This window comes from Copadichromis virginalis, linkage group LG22 (assembly GCF_057382275.1).
Source record: "Copadichromis virginalis isolate Kocher_CV1m ecotype Utaka linkage group LG22, C_Virginalis_male_GT1.1, whole genome shotgun sequence".
Lineage (NCBI taxonomy): Eukaryota > Metazoa > Chordata > Actinopteri > Cichliformes > Cichlidae > Copadichromis > Copadichromis virginalis.
Window position 1 is genome coordinate 35296485 of NC_140638.1, and position 15209 is coordinate 35311693.

A 15209-nucleotide genomic window follows, 5' to 3' on the forward strand; every position below is an offset into this window, starting at 1 on the left:
ATTTGAGCAAAAAAAACAAACTATTTTATCTCTTTGTCTTTTTCTGGGTGTTGTTTGTTCAGGAAACTCCATTTGGAAATGTTGGTCAAAGTTGCTGATGATTGTTGGTTACTTCACCTGTAAAGTCATTCTTGTTGTTCTGTGCAGCGTTTTGGGCCTCTGTTTGCCGCAGGTTGTGTCTCAGGTTCTTCCTCCAGTTGTTGTAGAGGAACCACAGCTATAAAAATGCACTATATAAATATTTGGTAAAGGAAAAAAACTCAGTCTTTAATATATTAATAATTATTAAAAATAAAAACAATAAATCATTAATTAATTAAAATGTGTTCTTCTCACAAAATAATCCTTTCTTTCTTTAAGATAATCTAAATTTAAGAGCACATTAAACTTTGGTGCACTTTATTTATTGTAATCTGTTTTTTATGAGATTAACTACTTTAGATTTATCTAATAATAATGTAGAACACATTTCTGTTTTTTCACATATAAACACATTTGTTCTATGTAAGCTTTGTCTTTTATCTATTGCATATATGTAGCAACACAGTACAATAGTCTTTAAATTGTGCTACATTTGTATAGTATATGCTTCGTTGTTATTTTATCTACACAAATAATAACCCACTGCTCCGCCACTGTTGGAAGCCCCTAAGATAAGCACAGATAAGAACATGTAAAAAAGAAGAAGATAATAATAATAATAATAATAATAATAATAATAATAAAATCAGCACGTGTTTCTGGAATGTGGGAAACATCCATGAAGATAAAACAAATGAAGTTTACCGAAAGGTCACTTATTTTTCGAAGAAAACAGGCTCTACAGCGCCGGTTTCAAACTCCGGTCCACAGGGGGCGCCAGCGGGTCAGCTGCTTTGCCGAGCAGCAGCTCAACCGAAGAAGAAGTAGTGATGGGATTTCCGGATCTTTTTAGAGAACCGGATTTTTCGGCTCGACTCACTAAAAAGAGCCGGGTCTTCAGGTTGTTTTGTTGCTTTAATTAATTTATTATTAATAATAATATAAAATTATGCACAAAAAGAATTACTATTTTTTTTTAAAAAGTTGTTTTATTTATATATGTTTATATATAAATATATGCGGTGGCCCCTTGACACAAAGCACTCCAAAAAGTATGTACAAATTCCAAAGCACGTACAAACGTCATAACACATTTCTAGCATTAAGTGAACTTCCAAAACAGAGCTACCCAGATCACACCAAATCCGGTCGTTGGTACTTGCTGGCTTGTGTAGCCACGAGGTAACAAAAGCTCAACACGCCTAGCGCCTAGCATTCTGGAGCACTGCCGTTGTGTTTTGTACATGTTTTAGAGTTTTTAGTGTTTTGGAGTTTGTACGTGCTTCGGGATTTGTACGTGCTTTGTCTCTAGGGTACCGTAAATATACTTTTATTTATTCACTCCACATAAAATGTAATAAATAAATCATATAATACAAAAACCAACTATTCACATTTCAACTTTTAAATATTTAAATGTTCAGCTTTTTCCTTTTAAACAAATTTAAAGTGAAACAACACAAAACTGCCGCACAGGAAGAAGATCCTGAGTTCAATTCCACCATCAGGCCGGGGTCTTTCTGTGTGGAGTTTGCATGTTCTCCCCGTGTTTGCGTGGGTTCCCTCCGGGTACTCCGGCTTCCTCCCACCGTCCAAAGACATGCAACTTGTGGGGATAGGTTAATTGGATAATCCAAATTGCCACTAGGTGTGACTGTGAGTGTGAATGGTTGTCTGTCCCTGTGTGTTAGCCCTGCGACAGACTGGTGACCTGTCCAGGTTGTACCCCGCCTTTCGCCCTATGACAGCTGGGATAGGCTCCAGCGCCCCCCGCGACCCTGAAAAGGATAAGCGGAAGCAAATGGATGGATGGATGGACAACACAAAACACTGCAAACCACAACACAATTAAATATAAATTGAAACGTGAAAACAAAAAGAACATGCACATTCTCTGTCATATGGGCCTGCATGAATAAACTTTCTGAATCCTTTATCATCCGCAACTGAAAATAGTTGTGGATGATTACTATACCTTTCTAATGTGACGTTGTTGTCCCTGGCTCTCTTTCTTCCTCCCGCTCTGTTCCTGTGCTACTGTGAGTGTAACTACCGGCCCTCCCCCTCTGCTCAGCGCAAAGCAGAAAAAGTGCGAGAGAGAGAGAGGGTGAGAGAAAGAAAAGAAAAAACACGGCTCGCGATAATTAGTCGGCTCGCGTCGTTCATGTCAAAGAATCGGCTCTAAGAGCCGTTTCGTTCGCCACCGACACATCACTAAGAAGAAGAATTAGAAGCGCTGGATTGACCCTCTTGTTTTCTACTCGGACAGTTAAGCGTAGAAAGCAGAGCTAAAAACGGAGGAGCTCTTCTGGCATTAAAACAAACAACCGCACTAAAGCATTTAAAGATAAGTTAGCAGTTTGACAGCTAGCCGAGCAGCGGATACGAGCCGCGAGCCAACATGGACTCTTGGGTTCGCTTTAATGCCCAGAGCCAAGCCAAGGAGAGAGTTTTCAGGTGACGTTACTGACGTTTGGCACGTTGCTGGTTGAGACGCGGGATTCGTCGAGCTTGTTCATTTCTGCTAATGTGATAAAACCGTCGGCTGGATGTTGCAGACTGAGTTCCGTGTTTGAAGCGGAACTTTTATCTGCTCAGTAGGAGCAGCTCTTCCTGCGCTGGTTTCAAATCAAGCGGCCTTAAGATGCCAGCTGCAGCTGCAGAGTAGTTGAGTTTGTTAAGCGCACTGCTTTCCGTCCTGGAGACGTGTGTGTCTGTTGATAATGACTGTGCGTTGTGCGTTCACAGGGCTGCGCAGTATGCTTGCGCGCTGCTCGGATCCACTCTGCAAAATGACGAAGCAGCTCAGATCCGCAGAACTGTCAGTCAGCTGGAGGCACACATGAGTCTGACAAGAAAGTGTGAGTAAAACAGCCAGAGCGAGTCTGAGTCGTTTCCACGTACCAAAGCTTAAGTGGGACTGGTGTTGGTTCTTCCACAGTGCTACGCCTGGGCAACTCCGTGGAGGCCCTGGAGGCCGCCAAAAGGGCCATACACCTTTCTGACAGCGTGCTGCGGCTGTGCCTGACCATCAGTCACCTTAACAGAGCCATGTACTTTGCCTGCGACAATGTGCTGTGGGCGGGAAAAACCGGTCTCATCTCCAAACTCGACCAGCACAAGTGGAGTCAGAGATCTTTCAGGTGTGTGAGGAAGAAATACATGCAGGACTGGTTGTGTAAACAGTGTCATGTTGCTCCACAGATCAAACTATATGTACATCTACTGATCGCATTGAGGGCCTAAAAATCCTCCATGTCGTTCATTAGCAACATTATGTTGTATTATTATAGGGTCTTTACACTATAAAGCACACTGTTGGTGTGATTTGGCGCTGTATAAATACAGCTGAACTGAGCTGCCTCCCCAGTGAGCCTCTGGTCCCTTACAGCTGTCCCTGTTCAGCTTTCTGGAAAACCTTTTTCAGAACTAATCAGAACTGTGTGGTGACGTGTGCAGTTATGGCAGCCTCACCGAGGTTACAGAGTAAGTCAAGCCATTGGACAGAGCGACTGCACAACCCTACAGCCGCAACATAGTGACCTGACAACCTGTCATGTAAGCAGACAACAGATACAAAGTAGCGCAGGATGAACCTGTTAATGAGAAGCAGTGGGCTTAATCCAGTTAATCGAGTGCTTCCAATTATGAAGGCTAAGTAACTTGTTGTTAGACTCAGGTTTCGGTTTGTAGCTCCTTCAGTCCACATGTCTAACATGGCACTCGAGTGTGTAAGAATACACCAGACATTCCTCTGTGAAAGTGTCACTGAGGCTTTTAATTTGAAAGTACTTTAAGCGCTCATAATAAAAAGGTTCAAGTCTGTTTACTGATAGTGGTAACGAACCTGTTTCAGAGGACATGCGGAGCTTTAAACCAGAGCTGGTGTGATGCCTTTGTGTGGGAAATTAAGTCATGGTATTTAACTCACCTGTGTCCACCTGTTACCCACAGGGCTTTGAGTTTGCATCACATGCACTCAAAGCCTGATTTGAAGTGTGCTTGCAGTCATCTTCATATCAGGGTCACAAAGGAATCACAGTTATCTTCTAGTGATTGATTTCAGGTAACTGAAATTTAAAATTGAGTTAAACAAACTGTGTGGTTAAACCTGCAGGTACTACCTCTTTGCTTTGATCCTGAACCTGACCCGAGATGCCTACGAGCTCCATCTCCTCATGGAGCGCGAAGCACGTTCCACAACCAGCAAACAGCCATCCTCCCCCAGCATTCCTCTGCCACCTGACCACCTTCCCTCTTCCTCCTCACCTGCCACACAAGCCATGGGTTTTGGCTGGCTCTACAGACAGCTTCATCTGGTGGGGACTGTGCTGTACAGCAACCCGCCACTGCTGTTGGACCTGGTGAAGAACAGTTGTGATGTCTTCATCCCACTGGACCGGTTGGGGATTTACCCTACAGGTCCAGGCTTTGTCGGGGCTTGTGGCCTGGCCTCGTCCGTCCTGTCCATCCTCACCATGGTTCACCCCTGGCTCAAGCTCAAGCCATAAATTGTAAGACTTGGAGGAGATATTCATTTGAGGACTAGTAAGGATTGAGAAAAATCTACTCGGGTTAACAAAATTTATTTCCCCCTGATTCTACACAAAGCAGTCCTGACTGCAGGAGCTGTAGTACTGCCACCATGCTGTGTAATCGAGTTCCTTCAAATCTCTTGCTACAGAAAAGCTGAGGAGTTTCTAAAATGCTAAACCAGTTTCACATATTACTTCAGACCTGCATGAACACGGTTGTTTGGCCTTAGATCACATTGCTGCTTTAAAGCCCTCGCTTCCCTCATGTGAAGTAAACCATGCTAGTTGCTGCCGTTCTGCACATAACCATCACATCTCCAGCTGTCTATGACCGTGTCTGTAACAGAGTGTAATCAAGGCAGTACTGTCTGTTGATATCACTCCAGAACGTGTGATTTCTGCCCTCTGTGTTTAAAGTTTTTACATCATGTGATTTTACCGCCTGCTCCCAGCAAGTTTGTGTTTGAGATATTCTGTTTTTGAACTACTAAGTGACTTAACTACTGGAGAAATAAATCCAAAGGAATTTGATTTGTCTGAATCACTACAGTAAAGTGTAACAACACTACATCCAGTTTCGTACAACATGGATCTGGATCTATTGCATCTGTAACCAGGGTTAAGATTCCACATGAACTATTAACAGTGTTTGTGCAAAGTCAGGCCAACATCAAGAATTAGTCTTCTCATGCTGATGAAAGTTGTGTCAGATGTGTGTTGAACACATCAGTTTTATAAGTAAATATATTTATAGGTGCTGTTGACACGACGTCACCAGTAACAACACATCCAATCCACACATGCAAAGAAATTAACTACAGATGTCCAGAAATGAAACGGGGTAAAAAGTATTGAACACATGAAGAAAGGGAGGTGCAAAAAGGCAGGACAGTCATGACTAGGGATGGGTACCGGTGTTCTGACATAAACGGTAGTAACCAGACCGAAAAGCAGCGCACATTTCGGTGCTTATTTTCCTGAGCTGTGATACACTTCTAGCCAATCATTTTACGTTTCCGAGGATAGTAGGCGGGGCCAGGTACGTACGTTCTTTTAGAGCAGAGCTACAGATTAAAAATGTCCAAGGCGAAGCGGTCAAAGTCTGGCTGTACTTCACAGCAAAAGATGCAAACTCAGCAGCAACAAGTGCTTTAAGCTGATACTGTGATACTGTCAAAGGAGGTAACACCAAGAATCCGATGAAACACCTGGCGACGCATAGCGTTTTTTTAAAAAGCCCAGAAATGCGCCGTATTTGATAGCTTGCTGCGAGACCTCACACCGAGCACATCTACTGCGGGTGGGTTGCCTGTTATGCAACATCCCCCAAAAACCCGAAGAGGAGAGTCCTGGCCCCTAGCCCTGCCAGTGTAGCAGAAATGATGAGGATGATGATGTAGCAGCAGCCGTTCTTCTCTGCGTGAGTAGCTTAATGTTGTTCGTGTGTAATTTACGTTGAGTACACTAACCACGTTATTACATTAATGCATGTAAGGTGAACTAGCAAACACCATCATAGCTACATGCGGCTGTCTTCTTGTTTGATGGCAGATGCTCCCTTCACCCTGGCCAAAAAGGCTAAAATGACCAAAGAAAAAGTGGAAAACAGTTAAACATGAGAGGTTTTTGGACAAAGTTGGTGTTTTTTCCATTGTTTAAGCACTGCTTCCAGCCAACAGTGATACCATATATGCCCCATAGCTGCAGAAAAGGCTAACATTGTTATCTTTTTACAAAAAACAGCTGAACATGAGAGGTTTTTGGACCAATTTTGTGTTCTCCATTCTTTAAGCACCGGTTTGAGCACCGGCACCGTTTCAAAAGTACCGATTTGGCACCGGTATCGGATAAAACCTAAACAATACCCATCCCTAGTCATGACACCTGCAGAAATGAGAGAGTCAGGCTGGTTGGCCTATAAATGTCTCATTACCAACGTGTCACACAAGAAACATCTGATGATGGGTGAAACGACTGAGCTCGCAACGACCGTCGCAACCTTATTGTTGCAAAACATTTCGACGGCATTGGTTACAGAAGAATTTCCAAACTACTGACAGTTCTTGTGAGCACTGTTGGGCCATAATCTGGAAGTGGAAATTCCACAATAAAGTGTGCCGCAAGCTTCCAGAGTGAGATGAATTATCAGAAAGGTAGTCGAGGAGCTGAGGAGAGCAACAGGAAGACCTGGAATCAGCAGAAAACAAGTAAAGCTCACTGTTTAAAGTTTGCTGAACAACATTTAGACACACCTGTGAAATACTGGGAGGATATAGTCTGATGAGACCAAAACTGAACTCTTTGGATGCCGTAATGCACACATGTTTGAAAGGCGCTGCATATCACCCCAAAAACACCGTAGCAGCAGTGAAGCCTGGAGGTGGGAGCATCAGGATGTGGGGCTGTTCAGCTCCCTGCACTGAAACGCCTGACAGAACTGAAGGAAGGATGGAAACATTTACAGAGACAGCAAAAATTGCTGCCATCTATCAGGATGATGAAGATGAAACTGACGTCTCAAACCACGCAGCTGGTTTCACAGAAGGAAAATAAAGCATGGCCCAGCCAATCAGCTGACCCGAAAGAACCAAGTCATCACCAACAAAGGCTTTTGTATATGTATTAAATACATTTCAGTGACCATGTTCAATGTTTTCCCTGTGTCATTTATGGTTTGATTGGATGGGTTGTTCCTGACATCTGGTGGGAATTTTATGTCACATTGGTGATGTGTTCAGTACTTATTTTACCCACAGAGTGTGAGTGAGTGTGTGTTGCATAGATTTCACTTCCTACAAGTTTAATTGTAATGAGTGAGACGTGTGACCAGACCTGCGTGTTAATTCTTCCCAGTTCACCTTCATCTTTGCAAAGGACACAGAAGACTCGGCAAAACTAGAAATAAGTTTATGTCAACTGTTACAAAAAGGAAGTACAAACAAAACCAACATTACCATTTATATATAAAAAAGAAAAAGAAATCAGGGACACGAGGGGACCAGTGACTGCTGGTCTTTCAGAGTGGTCAGGCTGAAGGGACGATAAATTACCCACGTTCACTGTGGAAGAAAACAGAGCGAGGTCGTGTTTGTCAGAACGAACACAGCGATGAACATTTTAGCCATATGATGAGAAGACTCAGCTCTTTAAGATACATGCAACTGAGCATTCATCCTGCAATGCGGTGGATGTTGGTGATGCTCGAACCTCTTCGTCACTCCTGTGTCTCCATGCTCTCGTCCTCTCCGTCCCCTCCTTCCTCCAAAGCTTCATCTTCCTCCTCCTTCCTCTCCGGAGGTTTCTCGTAGGCTTTCTCTGAGGGAGTCACGATCACGCCGTCCCATGTCGACATCTCTGTTGCTAGGTCTGCAGAAACACAATATTATTTTACAGCGGGTACAATTGATCAATCACAGCTCAGCATGAGATGCTGCTGTTCAGCCCGAGTAGATCCTGAGTGATTTTCTGAAAACTTGACCTCTGACCCTGACCTTACGGTTGAGGTCACTGAAATTCAAACATAGCAAGAGTTTCAGCGGCTGTTCCTACGGTGGAAATTTTGCCTTGTCCTCGAGTCATCATATTGTTGTCCACAGCGCCCAGTCTTCCCTGAGCAGCCTTTCACAGTGTAGATGTGTAAGAAAAACAAACGTTACACTCTTTGAGTCCCGTGTCAGTGTGTACACAGTGACTGCACCCAGTCACGAGGGTAAAAATGCTCATTCTAAACTGGGATTGTCCCAGAACACTTCTCTTTGCCTGGCTCCTTCACCTTTCATGCTGAAATGCACACTTATTAAAATAAACCTGCGTTCGTTTTAAATTAGATTCAATAAACTACCAGGCACACCGGTCACTGTTTCATTGTGTGTTTCTGGTTCTGGGCTCTGTAGCAAACACGCGTTTCATCACAGTGGCTTTGTAGGAAACATGCAGTTAGATTACATACATTTATGAGCAACTGCAAAGTCCAAGATCAATTCAAACAACTGTATAAGATGAGCTTATTCAGCCTCAGCGTCACCGCTTTGTCAAACTGTGCCTGACAGGAAATAATCCAGAAACCACCGAGGCTCAGATTTTGAGAACATTACAGTTTAGCATCTTTTTCAACTGAAAATATTTGGCTTAAAGTTCAACTTTGTCAATATCTGTTTAATCCAATAAGATATTCTAGTTTGTATGAAGTACACAGTCACTAAAACCTGTTACCACAGAGTCAGCTATCAGACTGGTTAAAAAGGGGCAAGCTGACAATTACATGCAGTCTTTTTCTGATAAGATGAATTAACTGTGATAAACCTTCATGATGTATCGTCTACATCACCAGAACCAACACATTTAAATCAGCCCTGCCAGTTATACCAACTGCAGACAGAATGATGCTCGCAGCTTGGTGACGGCTGCCATGTTGCAGCTTGCTGAGGGACGTTTAAGCAAACATTAGTGGAGGCATGTGTACATCTGTGAGCCTGTGTGTATAATTCTGACCCTTTATGGGCTTTCCAAAATAATCCAAACAGAAAATCCCAAATAAATTGTTGTGTAACTAAAGATGGATGCTGTGCAGCACCGGTCCAGCCTAGAAAAAGAGTCTTTAAAAGTTACAGTGACGTCCATTATGAGTGCATTCTGTCCATAATATTACATAAACACGCAGTTATAAATATGGACACTGACGTTATTTAGAATGTTTATCAAATATGAATACGGTCTATTTACACAGGTGTTCACAGATGTTAGATGAAGGTGACTCCATGTCCTGACACACGATGTGTGCATTTGCAGTGTGTCCTAGAGACAGCTCAGCTGTAACGTGTGCAATTTAAACTGAGAAATCAGGTGTTTGTTCATTTAGCCCATAAACTATAGACTACATGTTAAGGTACAGAGAACAATGATGTTATCTTACAGCTGGCATCGCCCTCCAGACCGAGGATCTTCCTGTAGCCTCCGTGAGACAGCACCCTCACCAGAGTCTGAGCGGTGAAGCACACCATGTCCTGCACAAACACACCTGCAGTCACATCCTCGCTCAGAGCTGAATATTCTGTATTGTGTTGAGTGCGACATAAACATGTTTCCAGTTCCACAGAGAGGATTAAGCTTGGCACAAATAAGAAACGTGACCTGCAGGAATAAAAAGCACTGAGCAGATCTACCTGCTGTTCTAGAGTCATGACTGTGTGCACTCTGAAGTTTCCACTTTCACAGGGGTCAGTGATGCCCACAGAGCCAGGCAGAAAGAGACCAGCAGCCAGCATCTGCAGGCAGCGCCTTCAAGAACAACAACAGAAACATTTCTTCCACAGCGACTACAAAACAGAGTGCAATCTGAGCAGAGTGACGACTGACCTGTAGGCCACGTTCAGAGACAGAGGCTGCCTGGAGGGGTTGTTCATCACTGCAGAGTGGCCCTAGAGAGGGAATACTCACTGCTTTATGGAACAAACCAACGTTTAACGTCCTTCCAATAAATAAGGACGTCAGCGTTGTGGACGTGGATTATTTATTCACTCAGGACATCATTTATGGAACTTACCAGCAGATCGAGGATCCAGGGCGTCAGGGGTTCGAATCCAGGGAAACGCAGCCTCAAGTCTTTCAGCAGGCGGATCAATACTTTGACTCTAAAGATCAGACGTGAAACAAACCAAGCTCCAGTGAGCTTATTTGTATTGTTACTGTGAAAGCAGACCAGGTAAAATACGACTTTTCCTCACGTTGACTGAGAGGCGTTCTCCTCAAACCAGCGAGCGTGACGGATGGCAGCGAGGGCACTCTGCAGCACCTTGATGTCCACTGAGGAGACAAGAAACAAAAGACATTCCTTTTTTTTAAACAACCACAGCGCTACACGTTTGTACCAAGACTGGCCCACTGTGCACATTTGTGTCTCCAGACCAGATCAAAAGTCTCACAGTGCAGCTCGGGGTCCAGTTTGCGCAGGTTAGGAGGGACCGTGGTGATGAGGATCTTCACTGTAGCATCAGCTGAACTGATCTCGAAGCCAGTCTCATTGGTCAACATGGACAGCACTGAGAGGAGGAGTCAAACACTGTGTCAGGCACGTTTTACAGCTGCAAGGCTGAGAAGCACTTGGTTATAAGCTCTGGTCAGTGTCACAGCCAACAAGTCAAATGACTAAACCAAATGTTTTTATCCTGAAAAAGAAACATTTACTAAATCGAATTTGAATGAAAACTGAACATTTAGGACATGACACGGTCAGAGCAGGACTCGCCCACAAACGCAGCTATTCAAACACCACACGTCTGTTTACCTTCAGTAGGGTCTTGTGTGCGAAGCGTCTCCACTACTTTGTTACCGAGGGCAGCCACAGCCTCCACTGTAAAGAACAATGACCCTCAGAGCGCGACACAAAGGGGGCAAGAACAACCCACACAACAGCAAACAGTGCCAACAGGGTTTATATGAAATAGCGACCGATACAAAGGTTTTAGAAGCCCCGCCTTTCAGGTTGTCTCTATGAGCAACATCACACTGATGGATGGCTCAGAAAGTAACACCTGCTCAAACGGAGGACGGTCACATACATCTGGTTACAGCCCAAACTACATGTGGCTCAAAACCAAGACTGAAACCTGGTGCATTTGTTTTTATGGATTTAAAATAAACAGATGAGACTTTATCACCATAGATTCTTTAATAACGGCAAACAAGTTGCCAAATTATCCAAGTGACAAGAAGCAGCACAACGTAGAGCATTAAAAAGGCTTAGAAGTGATGTCTGTGAAGGTTCTCAGTCATCCAGCTCATCGCAGTTTAAGGAGCTTGGAAAGAAAAGCGTCTGGACTTCTTCAGGTTCTGAAGCTTCTTCAGTTCTAAGAGAAATTGGTGGAGAGTCCCAGGTTTGAAACCCTACTGGGGGATCTGGGACTTTCCACCAATTTCTCTTAGAACTGAAGAAGCTTCTCAGATGAAACGTCTTCAAGAAACCTAAAGAAGTCCAGATGCTTTTCTTTCCGAGCTCCCAGGCTGGTGTGTGCCTGAGCAGCAACTTCTCTTTGGACAGTAACTGTGCCATAAATTACTCACATGTAGGGAGAATCTTGAGGATTACAACCAGGTCAGCAACATTATGTCCGGTCGTCATGGTGCCCTTCTTGTAGGAACCCACCTGACGCACCTCTTCAATTTGCTGCAAGTCGACACGTACAAGATTACTGACACGAAAGCCATTATTATTATTATTATTATTAATTAGCTTATAATATAAATATGAAATCTGTCTAGAGCTGGGCGATAAGATTTTTTCATATCACGATATGTTTTTTTCATTTCAGGCGATAACGATATCTATCACGATATAAGCCAAATAACTATATTTGTAAGATTTAAATGTGCCGTTGCTCACAAGTAAAATGTGAAATAATCAGCAGCTTGTTTTTATTTAAATATTTATTTCCCATAATAAGTTCAACAGGGTAGATGTACTTAAGGAACATGAGACTTTTTCAGATAAATAAAGGCAAATATTACAAACTACACAAAAGGCAGCCGCTAAAGCGTTTAAGTTTCAAAATAGAACAAACGAAACAGACTAAATTGTCAATTCCACTTAGAAACAAAATATTAATTCTAAAAATAAATCTTAGTTTGTTTTACAGAAGAACAGACAAAACTGACTAACTTTTGTCAATATCAAATAAACTGAGAACTAAAAGGAAATTCTCAATCTCTCCTTGTTGTATAGCTGAGCTTTTCAAACAGTTTTAACAGTTACTTTAGTCTGACAAAAGCCGAATGACGAATTAGCGCTTCCAGTCAGAGACTGAGGCTACGTCCACACGTACACGGGTATTTTTGAAAACTGAGATTTTCCGTTTTCGTTTTAAAAAATAATCCCGTCCACACATAAAGGCAGAAATGAAGGAAAACGCTGCTATGAACATGCCAAAGCAGCAGGTGGCGCTAGATTCCTAACCGTGCAGAAATGTTGGCCAATCAGAAGTCTAGAAGCCTCGGTGGGAAAAAGTAAACAAAGCTGGGGCATAGAAGCAGAACCGAGGGACAGTAACTGTGTGTATATGTGAGCATTTAAACACTGCAGAGAGTAGAATTAACAGTATTGTAGAAATTCATTTCACCGAAACAATAACGTGGCGCACAGTGTGACGTCAAAAAATGCGCACACCTTTGACGCTGCGTTTTCTCCGTTTTTCTCGTCCACACATAAATGCAAAAACTGCGTTTTCAAAAATATCCACCCTGGTCAGAGTTTTTAAAAATCTCCATTTTCAGTGACCAAAAACGCCGTTTACGTGTGGACGAAAGGTGCAAACACATAGAAAAATCTGTGTTTTCAAAAATACCCGGGTACGTGTGGACGTAGCGCATGCACCAGTTTATTGTATTTCCAGACTTGCTTTCGGCACAATTTACAGTGCAGCTACTCTGTTTTTGTCAGACTTGAAATAGCCGAAATACCTTCACACTACGGAGCTTCTATGGCTCTTCCGTTCGACAATCTCTCCGGCATTGGAACCATCATCTGTTTTCTCTTCGGTCACGCTCGGTTGATTTTTCTAGTCGGCACACTCATTTCCTCCATTACCCGCTGGCTGCTTCCCAAACAAATACACATGTGCGGATTGGCACTTGTGCTGTACGTAACAAGTCACGTGACGTGACGCTGCGGCTGTGATTGGTTCGGCTCTGCGCTACTTAATTTGGATTGGCTGTTCTTTTTTTTTTTTTATTAAGAGGACAAGAGCGGCGAGGTCTATCGCAATAGTTAAATTTTTCTATCGAGAAAAAGTTATATCGCGATACATATCGTTATCGTTCTATCGCCCAGCTCTAAATCTGTCCAATGGAAATGAAGCTGTATAGTGCACAGAGCACTGTTACTGCATTCAAGTGATTCAGTGTTGTTTCTAAACAGTCTTGATGTTTCAGCTCTGAGAGAACAGCTGACACACACCAGCGACACAAGCAGCGCGTGGACTTCACTGAAGCCATTACGACTCAATCGCTCATGTTCGACTCACCACTTCAAAGTTGCCAGGTGCAACAATCAGGTTGTCGATCACATTGTTGATCTTTGTGACCAGGGACAGGATGGAAGACTGACGGACAACGAACAAGGTTTGTGTAAGTGAACTTAAACAGCAGGTCAGGTGCACAGCTACTGGGTGAGTGCAGGCTCACGGACTGACCTGCTCCGCAGGGGTGGGGCTCAGGTCCTGGTTCCTTTTCAGCAGACACTCACTGAAAGCCGTCTCATCAGGTGCAGGCTTCACTCTGGGGAAGGCCATCTCACACTTGTGACAAACAACAGTCTGCTTGAGTACTTGCCTTTAGAACCACTCTATACTATTATTATACACTGACTGCTGGCTGACGTCTTGCTGCTTTGTAATTTGCTGAAGTGTCTAATTCCCACCACCACACATACTTACCACATAAAAGTCGAATGGGATGTGTGGGACAAATGGCCGGTACCTAAACAAAAATAACGTTTAGTTAACGTTTGGTTCAACAGCATTGCAGCTGCAGGGTCTTATCTCTGGCTACACAGCAGTGTTAGCGGTTTTCATTCCAGTTCCCGGGGTTGGCAGTTAAAGCACAACATTCAAGATTTCATAGTTCTGTTGTCTGAGAACAGGAACAGAAAAATGAAGCGTAGAGATTTCAGCATTTACATTCTGACACATTGGTCTGTGTAGTGCAATAAGCAGAGGGACAGGAGCACCGTACAGCGTGTGTGATGATGGTGCTGTTGGAGCAGCAGCATGCGGGACTGCAGAGAACTCACCCCTGGACCAGTCCCCCGCGGGCCCCGAAGCGGCCGCCTCGGCCTCTGCCGCGGTCTCCTCTGGACACAAACACAACACAGCTGACGTTAGCGCGTGCACGAGCCAACATGTAACGATGCTGTGATGTAATGACTTAATGTAGAGAGACTAATGCACCACATCAGCGCTGCTTCACTGAGCGTCCCAGCAGGGTAGCTATTAGCCACAGATGCTAACATATGTGCACTACTGTAGCCTTCCCTACACCGAGAGAGCTCCTGCAACACTCCTCGGACTTTTGAATTCATTGAAAGAAAAAAGGAAACAGCGAGCTTTCAGACAATACACGCCACTGGCTTTAAATGACGAAGCCACTAACTGGCTGTGTCAGGCACTCAGAGCTAGCTTGTAGCACAGGTACGAGGTAAGAACTCAAAGACTTGATAGTACTCGACTTAAAACACATTGGCCAACGCGCTACACTCGGATACCTCATTGCGTACGACGTTTTGATTATTGTACGTGGAAAATCTCAGAGAATTGTTGAACGTCCCTCTGTGGACCGGCTCCTCGCTGCTGCCTGTTAGTCGTCGGCTTCTTCTGTTAAATGGGCGGCACACTAAGCTCAACACTGCCCTCCACAGGACATCTTTAGAATCACACTGCGGCTGGGATTCTAACAATGTAGACCACAGGTGTCGAACTCCAGGCCTCGAGGGCCGGTGTCCTGCAGGCTTTAGATGTTTAGAGGTTTGACTCCTTATGAAGGAGCGTCCAATATGCTTACAGCCTCTACACCCTGAGGTTTGCTTTGCTTGCTTTGTGATCTGTT

At 43.8% G+C, this 15209-nt stretch overlaps 2 protein-coding genes across 2 annotated transcripts; one reads left to right on the forward strand and one right to left on the reverse strand.

The window, feature by feature from the left end:
* The first annotated feature begins 2296 nt into the window (after positions 1–2296).
* On the forward strand, positions 2297–5147 carry pex11b (peroxisomal biogenesis factor 11 beta). Its single transcript, XM_085447143.1, has 4 exons — positions 2297–2538; positions 2830–2942; positions 3023–3224; positions 4199–5147. Exons 1-4 carry the CDS (start codon positions 2483–2485, stop codon positions 4590–4592), a joined length of 765 nt encoding a protein of 254 aa, XP_085303269.1. The 5' UTR covers positions 2297–2482; the 3' UTR covers positions 4593–5147.
* Positions 5148–7559: 2412 nt separating this feature from the next.
* On the reverse strand, positions 7560–15014 carry ilf2 (interleukin enhancer binding factor 2). Its single transcript, XM_085445172.1, has 15 exons — positions 14869–15014; positions 14398–14457; positions 14042–14084; positions 13799–13903; positions 13631–13708; positions 11676–11778; positions 10900–10965; positions 10538–10654; positions 10340–10418; positions 10159–10246; positions 9972–10033; positions 9779–9893; positions 9529–9619; positions 7824–7982; positions 7560–7675 (listed from the first exon to the last, which is right to left on the reverse strand). Exons 1-14 carry the CDS (start codon positions 14871–14873, stop codon positions 7831–7833), a joined length of 1164 nt encoding a protein of 387 aa, XP_085301298.1. The 5' UTR covers positions 14874–15014; the 3' UTR covers positions 7560–7675; positions 7824–7830.
* Positions 15015–15209: the final 195 nt, after the last annotated feature.